We start from the raw sequence: 17622 nt of genomic DNA, 5'->3' as shown, positions 1-17622 counted from the left end.
TCACCACAAAGAAGATTCTAAATTTGACAGAGACAGAAGGAGGGCCCAGACAAGCCCAGGTCATCCATTTTAGTGTAAACGTGGCTCCCTCCCCCTCTTCATAGCACATCCAGACACACCACGGCGTTTACTGAGACTATCACGGGCCCAGGCGGGTGCTAGCGCAAGCACTCTGCTAGACTCTGGGGATGGAATGGCAACAAGACAGACCTAGTCCCCGGCCCTGTGGAAGGGCAGCATTGAGGTCAGTCTGGTACAGGTACAAAGTCAGTTTACCCAGGCTGGGGGAGGAGCAGCAGCCACCAGCTACGGCAGGGGTGAGCGGACAATGCTGAGCAGTAAAAAGGTGCTGGGGGAGAAAATAAAGTCAGCACCAGGAAAAATGGCAGCAGCTCAGCAAGACACGCACAAGCAGGAGATGGCATCACTGTAGAACCGATGATAGATGCAACAGACTGAGTGGACTGCGAGAGGAAAAGAGAAGGAACAGTCCACTGTTTATTCAGCACTTTCTGTGCCGGGTGTGGTGGGTGTACAAAGATAAGGAAAAGTTGTGCCTGCCCAGCCAGGCCTCACAGGCCAGTTAAGGAGGAAAGAGCATAAACATGGGAAAAATACCAAAAGAGGATGGCAATAAAACAAAACAAAACAAAAAAACAGCACAAGGATATGGTGCAAAACACACCTTAAGGCCATGCACGATTCAGTGCTCAAGATCTGCAAGGAGAGGCAGGTAGGGAAGCTGTTTATTTGGGGCAGGCTTGGGGAGAGAATGAAATGAGAGTTGGATACGTAGACTCTGACAAGGCAGAAGGTAGGGGGGAAGTGGGGTAAATGGCTCACAAGGGCAAATGAAGGCAATCTAGAGGGAGGTCAAGTCAGGCAATCTGTTGATGGTGCTATCTTTGAACTTGCCACTGCTGCCTGAAGAGATAAAGTGAGCTAATTCAGAGCTAAGCTGACTGAACTAGGTCAGATGTACTGATGCCATTCCTAACCCCTATGGTACAAACATCAAAAAACACCAAAGAATATTACAAGAATACATTGTATAGCAATACTGTATGTATCACACTGCAGGAGAAGCCTGACGATTAGACAAACAAGATGGGGGCTCTTTCTGCCCATTCGTGGGAGGCAGTGAAGAAGAAATCCCAACGACCCAGCAAGTCTGCTCCTAGATATATACCCAAAAGAATTGAAAACAGGAACACAAACAGAAACTTGTATACCAATATTCAGTGCAGCACTATTCATAATAGCCAAAATATAAACAACCTAAATGTCCATAAACATATAAATGGATAAACAAATGTGGTATTGTGAGGTACAGAAAGAAATTTGGCCTTTGCTCTTGGTTCCTGAGAAGGGGACCACACAGGACGCTAATGAGCAGGGGCTGAGCAGTACTGACCAGCCTCAGGAGGCAAGGTATAACCTATTATGTGGTAAGGCCCACCACAAAAACCTGGAGCATTAGGGCTCAGGGAGCTTACTGGTTGAGGACTTCCTAGTTGACAAGAACATCTACTCTAGCCCTTGGGACATGGAAGCTTCACACTAGGAACCTGCCCAGACCTCGCCCTATGGATCTCTTCATTTGTATTCTTTTTGGCTATAATAAATCTGTAGTCAGAGGTATGATATACTCTCGGTGACTTCTATGAGTCATTCCAGCAAATTATGGAACCCTAGCCAGCAGGTCAGAGAGTAAGGGTGTCACGTGGACTCCTGTGCTTGCAATTGGCATCCTGAAGTAGTGGGAAATCAGCCCGAATGTGTAGCCAGCAGGTCAGACGGCTGGGGTGTTGGGTGGCCCTCCCAAACTTGCAGATGGCATCTGCCTACTTGGCAGTCTGAAGGACCGTGTCCTTTTAACTTGTGAGCTCTAACCTAGTTCCAGGTGCCTAAGGTCAGTGAGAGAATGCCGCAGGGGCAGCTGGTGACAAGAAGTAGGAATGTGAGGACTGGATTAATCTCCACATTTTGGGGACTGGATTCACACTGTTTCTTGCTGCGCAGGTATATATACACAAAGGAGCATTAGTTATAAAGAGGAATGAAGTCCTGATACATGCCACGACATGCAAGAACCTTAAAAACATCATGCTGAGTGAAGTCAGTCAGTCACGAAAGAACAAATAGTGTGAGGTTCCACTTCTATGAAATCACTAGAATAAGCAAATACACAGAGACCAAAGTTTATCAGTGATTCCCAGGGACAGGCAAAAGAGAGAGGGGAAGGGAGATTCATTGCTTAGGGGACCCTGACTTTCTGTTAAGGGTGATGGGAAAATCTGGAAACAGACAGTGGTGATATTTGTAAAACATAATAACGAACACAATCAATGACACCGAATTGTACATGTGAAGGACGATGAAACGCAAATGTTTTGTTACATATACATTTGCCACAATAAAAAAGAAGAAATCCAAGACAGCAGGTGGGTGATATGTTGGAGACTCAGTGAGCTGGAAGGCTCCCCATTCTGTTTCATCTCATACCCAACTGTAGGTACCCCTCTAGCAAAGAGAGCTCAGGAACAAGAGGAGAAAGAGAAAAACAAACGTCGAGGAAGATCCCAAAATCGGATAACATGGCCTTGTTGACTTAAAAATGACCTGTAAGAATTCAAGAGCCATAAGTTGAGCTGGCTCAGCAACAACGGCCAGCTCAGCACCAACATATTCATATAGGAGCAATAATTTCTTAGCAAGCAAAAAAATAAAAACATTTCTGTTATTCAAATCAAACATATTTTTCTTCTCTGGTTTGTTTTTGTCCCAACCATATCCTCCTTCACTGCCACTGAAGGAGGATATGGTTGGGAAAAACTATGGACACATATAGAAACATGACCATCGAGGCACTTCCCTTCCACTGTGTTGCTGGAATAAGAGAGGGAAGCCAAATTCTCACAGTTCGTCAACTTTCTGTTCATGTAAACAATCTCACTTTATTTTTGAATTACTTTGTGGGAACAGATGGCTTCCAAATGTACTACTTCTTACTACAATATATGAAAGCAATACCACTAAACTCTTAAATCAAGATGAAGAAAACATGGGTGTGTTTCAAGCTCAAGTCTGTTGGTAGGCCTACTTTTCCCAAACTGAGGTTTACTTGGAATTCTGACCTTTTTTTTTTTCTTTCTTTCTCTCTTTTATCCTTTTTTTTTTTTTTCCTTTTCTTTGTTAAACAATTCACATCCCACACAAAAAAACTATCTGAAATACAGCAGGTAAAAAAAATTTAGGTGCAGAAAAACTTTCATGCAACAATGGGAACAGTAACAGATCACTCTAGGCTTCCCAGGAATTAGACAGCTATGTACATAGAGTTGAGCTCTGTGTCTTACATCCTTAAAAAATATCTTGTGACAGATTCTAATTTTATATTTTGAAATAATCACTGCAATCAACACCAAATTACCTTACTTCTAACCCCAAGCACAATCAGTGAAAGAATTCACAAGCTGGCGGAATTGCCATGTCCATACCAGCTTCCTTCCCCTGACATTGTCTGGCCGAAGAACCTTAAGTGGACTGAAGAGCATGTCTGTAAGATGAATTAACAAATCTCCAAAAAAGGACACTCAACACAGTGTCTGGGGAGGAGATGGTTATGGGGAGACGGTAAGAAAAAGTAAATGCTGCCCATCTCAAACATAAAATCTTTATGTGTATGAAAAGGTGGGAAAAATTGAAAAATATACGCCAAAAAAAAAGGGGAAAACAACTTCTGTTTAAACCAGCAATGATGGAAGTGAGCAAAATAATAGAAAAGACCTATGTACACGCCAGGGAAACAGCCAGAGGAAATAGTTCTGAACTGATGGACGGCAACGTGGATTTCAAAAGGCATCTAACCTTTAAATGTTTACAGCAGAATGTAATTTGGAATTGCTAAACCACAGCATGCAAAATTTAAGCATGTGATGTGAAACTCGAAAACAATCTTAGTCAATAGTTTACATAAAAATTTATGATGGCAGGGTGTGTCAGATTTTTGCCTAATATCATACACCCATCAAAAATCAGGTAAGATGTAACAGTGATTGACAAACCATCCAGTGGAATCATTTCCATGATGAAGGTCAAACCTTGGGCTGTTCCCTTTATAAACTGACACAGCCAAAAAATGTCCCCAGAGGTTCTGTGGCCTATAATTGTACACTATTGCTCCAGAAACACGATTAGTATGCTCCTACCCTTTCGATAAAGCAGGTGATAGCACAAGCAATGAGATGAGCACGTATGGTTTCAGAGACTGTCTTTGCCATACCACAGACACTCAGAGGAGCAAATCTGGGCAAGATTTAGAACCACTATCTATATTAAGGGGCTTGGCTGCTAACCAAAAGGTTGGCAGTTCCAATCCACCAGCCACTCCTTGGAAACCCTATGAGGCAGTTCTACTCTATCCTTTAGGGTCGCTATGAGTCGGAATCAACTCAGCGACAACGGGTTTGGTTTTTGGTATTTATATTGTGGTGTGAACACTCCAGCGCTCGACTACTAACCAAAAGGTTGGCAGTTTGAACCGACTCAGAGATGCCTCGGAAGGCAGGCCCAGCAATCTGCTTCTGAAAGGTCACAGCCTTGAGAACCATATGGAGCACAGTTCTACTCTGACACACATGGGGTCACCATAAGTCAGAAATGACGGACGTCAACTGGTTGGTTGGCTATACACATTGCGTCTTAACCTGTTCCTGCTGGCTTTTAATATTAGAAGTCCTCTACACCTAACAGGGAAAAAACTGATCAACAGAAGAAAAAATAATAGTAGGAAGGGAAAGGATATGACTAATGGTTTATAGTGTAGTGAACAAGACACATTTATATGGTAGTGACTACCACAATAAATGATAGTTACAGCAATAACTAATAAATTCAATAGCAAAAAATAATTTGAAACCAGATATGGCTATAAAACAACGCAAGTTTTAATAAAACACATGATTCCAAAAGTTTCGTCATACTTACAGTGAAAAATCTTTATGGCCAAAATTACGGGACAGAACATGTTTGTGAGAATGAATACATTTCTTTATCAAGTCCTGTGTGAATTCCAGGGACTTAAGAATGCTAATATCCCAAGGACTCAATTGCTATAGGGTGGGAAAGGGGTGGGGGATATCAGCCCTCAGCAGATAAGCCTGCCCACAAATCTCAGAGAAGAATCTTTGAATCTGTACAGACATTTGAGAGCACACTCAGACAGAATAAGGGCCTCAGTCCCGCAGGCTGACAAATCCCAGGCCTCAGCCATTTCCAGTGTCCTCAATAAAGGGTCATAATAGCCCTTTCCGTGTTTCCCCATTATAGGTGAAACACGACCTAAGGGACAGGCTTAAATGCCATCTCTTATTCTTTTATTCATAGAATCTGAGGCTGCCACTTTTCATCTTGGAAATGTCTTCCTAACCACAGACTGTTCATAGGCGCTTCTATCCAAACCTTATTCATCTGCAAAACATGGCCCAAATTTTACCACTGCTATGGAAGTCCTTCCTAACTTTGCTGTTGTTGTTAGTTGTCGTGCAGTCGACTCTGACTCATGGCGACCCCATGTACACAGAAAAATATGTTGCTAGTTCTGTGCCACTTTCAGGATCATTGGTATGCTCAAATCCATTGTTATGGCCAAGGTGTGTTTCCAATGCCTTACAACCTATGTGGCTCATTGTCTTGCAGTATTTTGATTATTGTTCGGTGCCAGTCAAGTCTCATACGGACCCCATGTGACAGAGTGGAACTGCCCCATAGGGTCTCCTAGGCTGTAATCTTTACAGGAGCAGAATGCCAGGTCCTTCTCCTGGGGAGCTGCTTGGGTGGGTTCCAACCACCAACCTTTCGGTTAGCAGATGAGCACTTCAAAATTGCGCCACTATACTGGACAATATTCTTTCTCCTAACTAGTTTAACTGAAATGATCATTTTGCTTTGACTTCTGCAGACAGAGTTTATCTATGCTAATCGGCAAGTAACCTCAACCTGCCTTGTGGCTTGGCGCCCCAAGTTTCCTGGAACTGTTACTTAGCGTCTCGCATATTCCAGTCCTGCTTTACACACTGCATCTCCTATAGGACTCCACACATGAAGGAGCTTGGTGAGTACTTTTTATGCTGCACTTCTATCTTGCCTTCGTAACCTCTCTATTTTCCGCAGTCTTTCCTGCTAATGACTACCTCAAAAAGATATTGACAAAGATACGCTCCACCCCTCTCCTAAAGGAAACCAACTTTCAACAAGTGCCCTGCACAACGAGTCTAAGGGCTTCGTTTTTGTCATCTAGAACCTCTGGCAATTGGCCGCCTTCTCTTTTCCATCTGCTTTATGTAGCATAGTGGTTAAGAACCATGGCTGCTAACCAAAAGGTCAGCAGTTTGAATCCACCTGGTGTTCCTTGGAAACTCAGTTCTACTCTGTCCTATAGGGCCACTATGAGTCAGAATCGACTTGAACACAACAGGCTTGTTTTTGTTTTTGTAACACCCTTTCAAGGAGCCCTAGTGGCACCAGGGTTATGCGCTGGGCTGCTAACCCAAAAGTTGGCAGCTGGAACCCACCCGGTGGCTCTGTGGGAGAAAGACCTGGTGATGTGTTCCCATAAAGATTACAGCTTAGGAAACCCTACAGGGCAGTTTTAATCTGTCACATGGGGTCACTGTGAGTCGAAAATCAACTCAACGGCGCCCAGCAGCAACACTCTTTCAAACTTCTTCATCCGAAACGACACTATTTAATAAATCATCACTAGAAAAAAATTTGCTTCACCGATGTACATTTGTGTATTTCTTTTTATTAGGCCCAATTTTATGCTTCAGTTTAAATTTTATTAGTAGTCATCATTTGTTGTAACGAGCCACCTCAAATCATCAGTCAAGATAGCATGCACATTTAATAAAACATAGATATTAAATCTATGCTGTAAGTCTTCCTACTCATCTTGCAAAATCAGTTTCTTATTTATCTCCCCACTCCCACATTAAACTAGAATGAAAACTCCTTAAGAACATGGATTCTTCTTTTGCTCACTGCTATAGCTCCTGCATCTAGAAGAGTGCCTGGCACTTAATAGGTGCTAGTACATTTTTTTTTTTTTTTTTAGTACATACGTATTAAATGAATGCCGGTTGCATGAATCTCCTCCAGAAAGCCTCCCATCTGTATCTCTCCATCCCCCTTCACTCAGCTTAATAACCAAGTGGTCAAGAACATGAACTCTAAAGTCAGGCCATCAGGATTCAAGTCCCTGGTTCACTAGCAGTATAATCTTGAGCATATTACCTAACTTCTCTCAATATAAATTTCTACATCTCTATAATGAGAATCCACCATCCGTCTTTTTAACTCTGTTCAGATAAGCTACATGGCTCAAGACTGCCGTCCTGCCCAGGTGGCTGCCAGAAGAGCTACTTTTACAAGGCACAAACCAAATGGCCTACAGGATACAACTTAACAGGGAGAAAAGGCTTTCCATGTCACTCCTTGTCTTACTTAATTTATGGAAAAGTACACTTTACATCTTAGGCCTTTAAAGATCTTCATATGCCATGCTGATTTCAAGAGACATTCTGAAAACTAAACATCAGCCCAAGAGAAACCACTGTCTTTATTGTGTATATTACTACTCATACTTGCAACTCCACTGAACTCTTTATATATGAGAAATGTTAACACTGTGCAAACTGGGGGTAGTTTTAACTCTTGCTTTATTTTCCTTTTTTGCTCTTCCAAACAAGAAACGGTGCTCCAGTAAACGTTTCTTTTGAACAAAAAAAGTATAACATATGTGGCTTACACCCAGCTTTTGACCTGAGGCAAAGATGTTTTGCAGAAGCAAATCTTTAAAACATCTGTGTATTTAAATTTCATTTAAAATAACTGGCTATGTTGAAAATGCTTTATCTGTACCGGGTTGTCCTGAGTTTCTAAAAATCTAGTCACCCCCTGCCCCAATTAATACTTCATTTTTGGATGAAGTTGGATGCAGTGGTTAAGCTCTGGGTTGCTAACTGAAAGCTCTGTGGTTGGGACCCACCAGAGGCTCCGCAGGAGAAAAGACCTGGCCATCTGCTCCCATAAGATTAAAGCCTAGGAAACCCTATAAGGCAAGTTCTACTCTGTCTTATAGGGCCACTATGAATCCTAATCGACTGGACAGCACACAACAACCAAATCCATTGCCTGTAGACTCATAGCGACCCTAGAGGACAGGGTAGAACTGCCCCATAGGGTTCCCAAGGAGCGATTGGTGGATTCAAACTACGGATATCTTGACTAGCAGCCAGGCTCTTAACCGCTGCACCACCAGGGCTCCACAATAACAGTGACATTAAACCTCTTAGTTTTAATTAGAATTTTCTGAACATTAAACACATACAAGTGAGGCTCATAATTAAAACTCACAACCTAAGGTCACAAGCAAACAGACAGGAGAAAAGAAACACTTTCAAGCATCTGTCTCACATGGTATGATCTTAACTGAAAGATGTGATCCCTGCTCTGAAAAGCTCTGATCTTCTCAAAGAAAGGTCAACACAACCTCCACATCAAGTGCACCTAACTTTGGAAATACACGCCAGCCTAACTGAAGTAGAGAGACAGCTTTCAAGGCGTCCCACCCCATCCCTTCTGAAAGTATACACACATATTATTGATCAAACCAGCTCTATTCTGTGCTAACCATTCCATATTTCATGGTATACTCTATGGAAAAAGGGAAGTAGAGTTTAAAAATAGATTTTTTTAAAAGTCATATAAAGTCATAAAGGCAATTCTTTCAATAGGTTCCTTTTGAGAAGATGTAGCTAAGAGGTCCTATCAAGAGAGACTCCACAGCTGTTGACAGCTCAACTCTGGAAATTCCCTACTTCTTGCCAATTCCTGACTATCCCTAAATCCAGATTACAAGGCTTAATGACCCTAGAGTGCCCTGTTTGACTTCAGTGACCTCCGAACTCTGTCCAAATATTCATTAGGGCTCTTGATAAATGATTACTTTATTTAAGGAAGGGGAGGGACATAAGCATTTAAAGCCTACGTTTCTAAAACCAACTGCCTGCTCCCTTGCCCCACTCCCTCACTCCCAGGAAACCGGGAAATCTTAAACTGAAAGTCGAACCATCCATATTAACTCTGCAATGAGATTGAGTTTAGGGGGTTCTTTACACTTACACTAGGCCCACAAAGCAATGACAGCCAGGAAGTCTGAACAGTGACTGGCTCCAAAATGGGCACCCACTGCCCTACGAAGTATCGGACGCTTCCTACTGCACACTCTCCCCAGGGCGCTGAAACCGACAGTCGGAAACCAAGGCAAAGCTGTGTGAGTCTCAAGGCCCGGATCCCAACCCACCGCCCTCCTTCCTGTTTATAGATCCCGCTCCTGTAACTCCAACTACCAAAGAGAAAACAGACGTTTCAGAAATATGTCAACACATGACATAACTTGAAAAAGCGGGCTGCTCATTGGCGCGAGTTACAGCTTGCCGGCTCGCACAGGAAAACCGGCTCATTTTAATTACTTGTCTTTTACTATGCCACGAGGTCCCTTCCAGGGCCCCCGCAAAGATCGGGTTACTGAGAACTAGGTAGCCTCGGTGGTAGAAGCAAAACTGCGTGGGCGGCTTGCGACCGGCGAGTAACGAGAGAGTCGATCAACTCCGAAGTCACTGCCTATTTGAATTCACAACAATCCTGGCGGCTCCTTTTTCGCACAGGCGCAGGCAGAGGAAGCTTTGGCACCTCCTCGCAATCGGCACCAAACTGCCTAATCGCTAGATGATGTCGCCGAGGGGGCTTCGCGGCACCGGGTCGGTGCCCTCGGGTCTACCAAGGGCGCGCCACCTTTGTCTGAGTTTCCCCACCATGATGGGCAACGCCTCGATGCAAAAAAGGCTCGCTCTGGTAGGAGGCGCAGACACGGCTGCCTGCCCCGGGGTTCTCAGCCCCTGCGTGGGGCCCAGGAAGACCAGGCGTCCGCCTGAAACCTCCCACTTCCACTGCGCGTACACAGCGCGCCCACAAGTCCCAGTCCGGGCCACTTCCCTCGGCGCGGCCGGCCCAGGGTGGGGGCCAGGGAAACAGGCGCGCTTGGGGCGCAGCGGCCCGGCGCACCCATGCTCTCCCGGCACCACCCCACGGCCGCCGGGCGAGGCGGGGCCACCGTGTCTTCTGCGGGGCTCGCCTTCTCCCGCGCACGCGGGCCCCTAACTCAGTACCGCACGGCCCGACGTACCCCGGCGAGGCCAGATCTCAGACTGGCCACAATGTCAGAGAAGGCAAGACAGCCAGACAGCCACCCACACCCCAGCTGCTGCCTGCCCCGCGCGCGGCCCTCTCTCACCTGCCTGCACCGTGTCCGAGAGGTCGTGCCCGGGGGCTGCAGTCCTTGGAAATTCCTTCAATTTCCTGGCACTGAGGTTCAACCCCCCAGAGTTCGCCGCCTCCTCCAGCGCGCGCTCCAAACCCCGGTTCAAGGGCAGGTTGAAGCCCCCGCCGCCGCTGCCGCCCCCTCCCCCGGCCCCGCCGCTGGCTCCCGCTCCTCCGTGGTGGTGATGGTGTTGGGGATGATGATGTGGGTGCAGAGCAGCCCCCGAGAGGGCAGCGACGAAAGGTTGGGGTTCGCTTCCCGGCGTCGCCATCTTCTCCCGAGCCCCCCCACCCCGCCCCGCCGCTCCTGCGGGGGGTCACGGCTTTCCCCGGGAGCGCAGACGGCAGCCTGGCTGAGTCCCGGCAGTGCTCCACCGAGAGACGCTGGAAGAACCGGGAAGAGGGTGTGGGGAGGCGCGCAGGAATGGGGGCAGACGGGGAGGCGGCAGCAGCAGCTGGTCTTGAAGGTTTCCTGTCCCCGGGAAGCGGAGGACTGCGGCGGCGGCGGCACCGCGCATGTGTCTCCTCCCCCCGCTCCCTCCTCTCGGCGGCTCTCCCCTCCTCCGCCGCCCGCTCTCGCCTCCTCCCTGCCCCCACGCTGTCAGCCGGCCGAGCCTTCCTCCGCGGCGGGTGCGCGCGCTCGGCGGGGGAAGCGGGTCACGGGGGGCTGGCCGCCGGCACAGATGGGATGTGCAGTTAGGCGCGGCACCCCTCTGCGTTTCTTTTCGCTGCTCCCGGGACAAGAGGTTTTGGAGGGGTCTGAGAAGACGGCGGAGAGGCCAGGGATGGGACTTGAAATACAGTGAGTTCCCAGGGAGGTGAGGTTAATCGCAATTCCCCGCGTCACTTTGGCTACTTGACCCAGAAGTCCTCAAGAGGCAGTTTTTCATTGTGGGGTGAGCACAACAGATCCACCCTCATTTGGGAGAAGAGGTAATAGTAAACAGCTGGCATTTGGGCGCGCCCATGAGCCAGGCGCTTTTCTAAGTCGTCCATGTAAATTATCTCTTTAACTCAGGAACCCCTTGAACAAGCGGACAAGCTGTTTCCCCCAGTCTACAGAGGAAGTTAAGAAACTTGTCTAAAGTCACTCACGCAGTCAGAGATGAAGCTAGATTACGGCTTGTAGCCTTCAGACTCTAGATTTTTTCCCTCCTTCCGTTATACCCTGGGGCTGGACTTCAGCGCGGATAGACGGTGGGGTACAGCAGAATGTTTGTTGAATGATGCTGAAAGCTACAGACGCAGGAAAAAAGGACTTTTAAAAATGTAGGTAGTTCTTACGGTGAACAAAATGCATTGCCGTGTGAGGGAGAGGGGCTGGCTGATGGCTGAACTGAGTGGTGGCGAAGAGGTTAAAAAGCCAGTAACCCAAGCGACCCAATAATGCGGTCATAGCTTGAGCCTGTAGTATCTATCCATAGCGTCAAAAGTGTCCTTGGGCCGCTTCTTTTCTTGGCCTCTGTGGCGCATGGGAACTGACATGTCGGCTTGCTAGCTGTTCTGCCATTCCCACCGAGCAGTAGGTGCTCAGGCCAAGGCTGGCTCACCAGGAGGTTGGGGAGGGTGGGGGAAGAGGACAGGAAATCTGGCGCCATAAGGCCAAGACCAACTGGAAGATTGATAAAATTCCCCTCCTTTCCCCAAGTTTCAGCTCCAATGCTAGGGACTTGGGTGATTACTATAAACTACTGAGCTTGGGGGTATAAGGCTGGAGGTCAGGTATGAAAATAATACAATCCTTGGAGTAGGGCAGTCCATCTTTTAAGTAGTAATGCAGAAATGTGACGGCGTAGTTAGAGCTGGAGCTGTGACTTCATTGACATGGCACTAAAGTATTGCCATGATCTATGTCACTTGCATTGACTACATGCAGTCATTCTTGTTAGTTGTCTTTGAGTCAACCCTGTCTCATGGTGACCTTACGAACAACAGAACGAAATGTTGCTCAGTCCTGCATCGTCCTCATGTTCAAGTCCATTGTTGTGGCTGTTGTGCCAATCATTCTCACCCAGGGTCTCCCTCACCCTTGTTGGCCCTCTGCATAACCAAACATGATGCCCTCCTCCAGCGATTGATCCCTTATGATGATGGGGCCAAAGCAAGAGAGTCAGACAGTATTCTCCTGTGATCCATAAGATTTTCATTGGCTAATTTTTGGAAGGAGATTGCCAGGTCTTTCTTCCTAGCCTGTCTTTGTCTGGAAGCTCCCCTGAAACCTGTCCACCATAGGTGACCCTACTGGTGTTTGAAAGACTGGTGGCAAAGCTTCCAGTATCACAGCAACACACAAGTCACCACAGTGTGAGAAACTGACAGAGAGTGGTGGAAGACTGGCAGAACCCAGTGCCCAGTGCCGTCGAGTCGGTTCTGACTCATAGCGACCCTATAGGGCAGAGTAGAACTGCCCTGTAGAGTTTCCAAGGAGCACCTGGCAGATTTGAACTGCCAACCCTTTGGTTAGCAGCCGTAGCACTTAACCACTGCAGAGTTGCCTTTAATTCCAATGGGATTCTTGGCTGAGAACAAAACATTATACTCAGATGAGAGGAGACAAGCGCCACCTGCTGGTATCCTCCTCCAAAGCCTCTCACCATCCTCTCCCCAGCTCCCACCCCACTCCCAAGGCAGTCTCCCAGGCTTTTAAAAACCAGGTTTCAAAATAATGAGCTATTAAGTATACTTATATCACTTTTCCCAAAACAAGAGTGAGAGGCAAAGACAGACACATAAAAGAATTTCAATGGAAAATCTTCAGCTAAAACCAGGTGATCTATGGTTTTAAAACCAGCTGGCTATGGTTGAGGAAATCTGACAGACCGCGGTTTTAACTTAGACCAAGAATTTTGATGATACGTAAAATAGAGCATAATTTTTTTAAGACCACCAATTCTTTTTTTAGAGGAAATAATGGGTATATGAGTTAATAAAGATTTGCTTGTTAACGAGTGATCAGTCTTACCTTAGCTTGATCTAGTCAATGTAGTCTACTTACTTTACAGATTACTAACGTCTAAATCCCTTTTGGAAACCCTGGTGGTGTAGTGGTTAAGAGCTATGGCTGCTGTACAAAAGGTCAGCAGTTCAAATCCATCAGGTGCTCCTTGGAAACGCTATGCTGCAGTTCCACTCTGCCCTATAGGGTCACTATGAGTCCGAATGGACTCGAAGGCAGTGGGTTTGGTTTTTTGTTTTTTTTTTTTAACTCCTTTCAGGAGGGATCTCTTCATCTTTGCAACTGCCTGTCCTTATCCCAGTGCACACTGAGTATTAGTAATTAATTAAGCATTGTCCAGTAGACCAAGGGTTTTCCAGGTTGCCGTTTGTTAGTACTTCTTTAGAGTTGCAAATGATGTTTCTGAGGGTAGGGGTTTTTCCTTAAAATGCGAGGCTGTACTTGACCCTGGAAACCAATCTTGGTTATTTCCAAAATTCAAGAATCTTGACAAGCTGTTCTCCATTGCTGTCCTGTTTCTTCACTATCTCTTCAATATGGTGGACATCTCAGTTTTTTTGTTGGTTGGTTTTTTTTTAATTATTATTATTATAAATATATATATTAATGACCTTTGCCAATTTAACATTTTTCACATGTACATTTGGTGAAAATAATTACATTGATCATGCAGCCATCACCCATATCTGTTGGGCATCTGTTTTGCCCAACTGTTGAGAAAAGGGGGAAAACAGAAATATATTCAGCTAAAAATTTCGGCTGTTGGTCTAAATGGAGAGAACCTGAAAGCATTTCCCTTGAGAACGGGAACCAGACAAGGATGCCCTTTATCACCGCTCTTATTCAACATCGTACTTGAAGTCCTAGCCAGGGCAATTAGGCTAGAAAAAGAAATAAAGGGTATCCGGATTGGCAAGGAGGAAGTAAAGTTATCACTATTTGCAGATGACATGATCTTATACACAGAAAACCCTAAGGAATCCTCCAGGAAACTACTGAAACTAATAGAAGAGTTTGGCAGAGTCTCAGGTTATAAAGTAAACATACAAAAATCACTTGGATTCCTCTACATCAACAAAAAGAACACCGAAGAGGAAATCACCAAATCAATACCATTCACAGTAGCCCCCAAGAAGATAAAATATTTAGGAATAAATCTTACCAAGGATATAAAAGACCTATACAAAGAAAACTACAAAGCTCTACTACAAGAAATTCAAAAGGACATACTTAAGTGGAAAAACATACCTTGCTCATGGATAGGAAGACTTAACATAGTAAAAATGTCTATTCTACCAAAAGCCATCTATACATACAATGCACTTCCGATCCAAATTCCAATGTCATTTTTTAATGTGTTGGAGAAACAAATCACCAACTTCATATGGAAGGGAAAGAAGCCTCGGATAAGTAAAGCATTACTGAAAAAGAAGAAGAAAGTGGGAGGTCTCACTCTACCTGATTTCAGAACCTATTATACAGCCACAGTAGTCAAAACAGCTTGGTACTGGTACAACAACAGGCACATAGACCAATGGAACAGAATTGAGAACCCAGATATAGATCCATCCACGTATGAGCAGCTGATATTTGACAAAGGACCGGAGACAGTTAATTGGGGAAAAGATAGTCTTTTTAACAAATGGTGCTGGCATAACTGGATATCCATTTGCAAAAAAATGAAACAGGACCCATACCTCACACCATGCACAAAAACTAACTCCAAGTGGATCAAAGACCTAAACATAAAGACTAAAACGATAAAGATCATGGAAGAAAAAATAGGGACAACCCTAGGAGCCCTAATACAAGGCATAAACAGAATACAAAACATTACCAAAAATGATGAAGAGAAACCCGATAACTGGGAGCTCCTAAAAATCAAACACCTATGCTCATCTAAAGACTTCACCAAAAGAGTAAAAAGACCACCTACAGACTGGCAAAGAATTTTCAGCTATGACATCTCAGATCAGCGCCTGATCTCTAAAATCTACATGATTCTGTCAAAACTCAACCACAAAAAGACAAACAACCCAATCAAGAAGTGGGCAAAGGATATGAACACACATTTCACTAAAGAAGATATTCAGGCAGCCAACAGATACATGAGAAAATGCTCTCGATCATTAGCTATTAGAGAAATGCAAATTAAAACTACGATGAGATTCCATCTCACACCAACAAGGCTGGCATTAATCCAAAAAACACAAACTAATAAATGTTGCAGAGGCTGCGGAGAGATTGGAACTCTTATACACTGCTGGTGGGAATGTAAAATGGTACAACCACTTTGGAAATCTATCTGGCGTTATCTTAAACAGTTAGAAATAGAACTACCATAAAAAAAAAATACAACCCAGAAATCCCACTCCTTGGAATATACCCTAGAGATACAAGAGCCTTCACACAAACAGATATATGCACACCCATGTTTATTGCAGCTCTGTTTACAATAGCAAAAAGCTGTAAGCAGCCAAGGTGTCCGTCAACGGATGAATGGGTAAATAAATTGTGGTATATTCACACAATGGAATACTACGCATCGATAAAGAACAGTGACGGATCTGTGAAACATTTCATAACATGGAGGAACCTGGCTGAGCGAAATGAGTCAGAGGCAAAAGGACAAATATTGTATAAGACCACTATTATAAGATCTTGAGAAATAGTAAAAACTGAGAAGAACACATACTTTTGTGGTTACGAAGTGGGGAGGGAGGGAGGGAGGGAGGGAGAGGGTTTTTTATTGATTAATCAGTAGATAAGAACTGCTTTGGGTGAAGGGAAAGACAACACTCAATACATGGAAGGTCAGCTCAATTGGACTGGACCAAAAGCAAAGAAGTTTCCGGGATAAAATGAATGCTTCAAAGGTCAGCGGAGCAAGGGCGGGGGTCTGGGGACCATGGTTTGAGGGGACTTCTAAGTCAATTGGCAAAATAATTCTATTATGAAAACATTCTGCATCCCACTTTGAAATGTGGCGTCTGGGGTCTTAAATGCTAACAGGCGGCCGTCTAAGATGCGTCAATTGGTCTCAACCCACCTGGAGCAAAGGAAAATGAAGAACACCAAGGCCACACGACAACTAAGAGCCCAAGAGACAGAAAGGGCCATATGAACCAGAGACCTACATCATCCTGAGACCAGAAGAACTAATTGGTGCCCAGCCACAATCGATGACTGCCCTGACAGGGAGCACAGCAGAGGACCCCTGAGGGAGCAGGAGATCAGTGGGATGCAGACCCCAAATTCTCATAAAAAGACCATGCTTAATGGTCTGACTGAGACTAGAGGAATCCCGGCGGCCATGCTCCCCAGACCTTCTGTTGGCACAGGACAGGAACCATCCCCAAAGACAACTCATCAGGCATGAAAGGGACTGATCAGTGGGGGGGAGAGAGATGCTGATGAAGAGTGAGCTAATTATATCAGGTGGACACTTGAGAGTGTGTTGGCAACTGTTGTCTGGAGGGGGGATGGGAGGATAGAGAGAGAGGGAAGCTGGCAAAATTGTCACGAAAGGAGAGACTGAAAGGGCTGACTCAATAGGGGGAGAGCAAGTGGGAGTATGGAGAAAGATGTATGTGAACTTATATGTGACCGACTGATTGGATTTGTAAACGTTCACTTGAATCTTAATAAAAGTTAATTAAAAAAAAAAATTTGGGCTGTTGGGAGGAAAGTGATCACCTTTGTCAACAAATCAAAGTATTTTAGAATTGTTTTTTAATTCTCCTAGTGCTCAGAAAAAAATATCAGATCATAAACCTTTGCACATTTATAAAAAATAGAACTATAAGAACTAAACTTAATATGAATGGTAGACAGATTTTGGGAGTACCCCTCAGCCAATGCCATTTCTCTGGAAATCATCCAGAATTCTCTTCTGGGAACACAGCATTATTTAAGTGGTGGAAGTGGTCAGCAGTGTTTGTTCTTCGTGGTCTCATCTGCCCCCTCCAGCCACAGCTAATTGCACAGGAGTGGCTGTCTCAGGGACCACCCACCCACAGGCGGGTAAGTTTGCCCATCAGACTTTACCTGAAATCTGCGCTAAAACACGCAGATACCATAGCTGAGTAACAAGGGGCAGGGGGAGGCCAGGCTTATTTACACCTTTTTATCTTGGTATTCCCTAATCTCTCTGCTTCAGTCTACCCTTTCATAAAAAGGAGTGAGGATATTCCCTGATTTAACACCAGCCTTCTCTGGTGACTTCTTGCACATGCTCACTCTGTACTGTGTCTGTAAATATTATCAGTGAATGTTTATCTGTA

At 45.1% G+C, this 17622-nt stretch overlaps 1 protein-coding gene and 1 long non-coding RNA gene across 5 annotated transcripts in view; one reads left to right on the top strand and one right to left on the bottom strand.

Moving 5' to 3' along the window:
• Positions 1–10895, bottom strand: part of LRCH1 (leucine rich repeats and calponin homology domain containing 1) — a 250924-nt gene extending 240029 nt beyond the window's left edge. Inside the window, exon 1 of one of the 4 annotated variants that reach the window (XM_064270125.1) lies at positions 10358–10895. In XM_064270125.1, the coding sequence (XP_064126195.1) occupies positions 10358–10655 (298 nt within the window). In that variant the 5' untranslated portion in view covers positions 10656–10895. The remainder of the gene's footprint in view (positions 1–10357) is intronic. The other 3 variants (XM_064270124.1, XM_064270122.1, XM_064270123.1) reach the window with 3 other exon arrangements.
• A 106-nt stretch (positions 10896–11001) lies between these two features.
• LOC135227986 (uncharacterized) overlaps positions 11002–17622 on the top strand; it is a 30239-nt gene continuing 23618 nt past the window's right edge. The window contains exon 1 of the long non-coding RNA XR_010318203.1: positions 11002–11201. This is a non-coding gene — a long non-coding RNA (uncharacterized LOC135227986). The remainder of the gene's footprint in view (positions 11202–17622) is intronic.

The sequence above is a fragment of the Loxodonta africana genome, chromosome 17, assembly GCF_030014295.1.
Source record: "Loxodonta africana isolate mLoxAfr1 chromosome 17, mLoxAfr1.hap2, whole genome shotgun sequence".
Lineage (NCBI taxonomy): Eukaryota > Metazoa > Chordata > Mammalia > Proboscidea > Elephantidae > Loxodonta > Loxodonta africana.
This window is presented reverse-complemented; position numbering and strand designations above follow the sequence as displayed.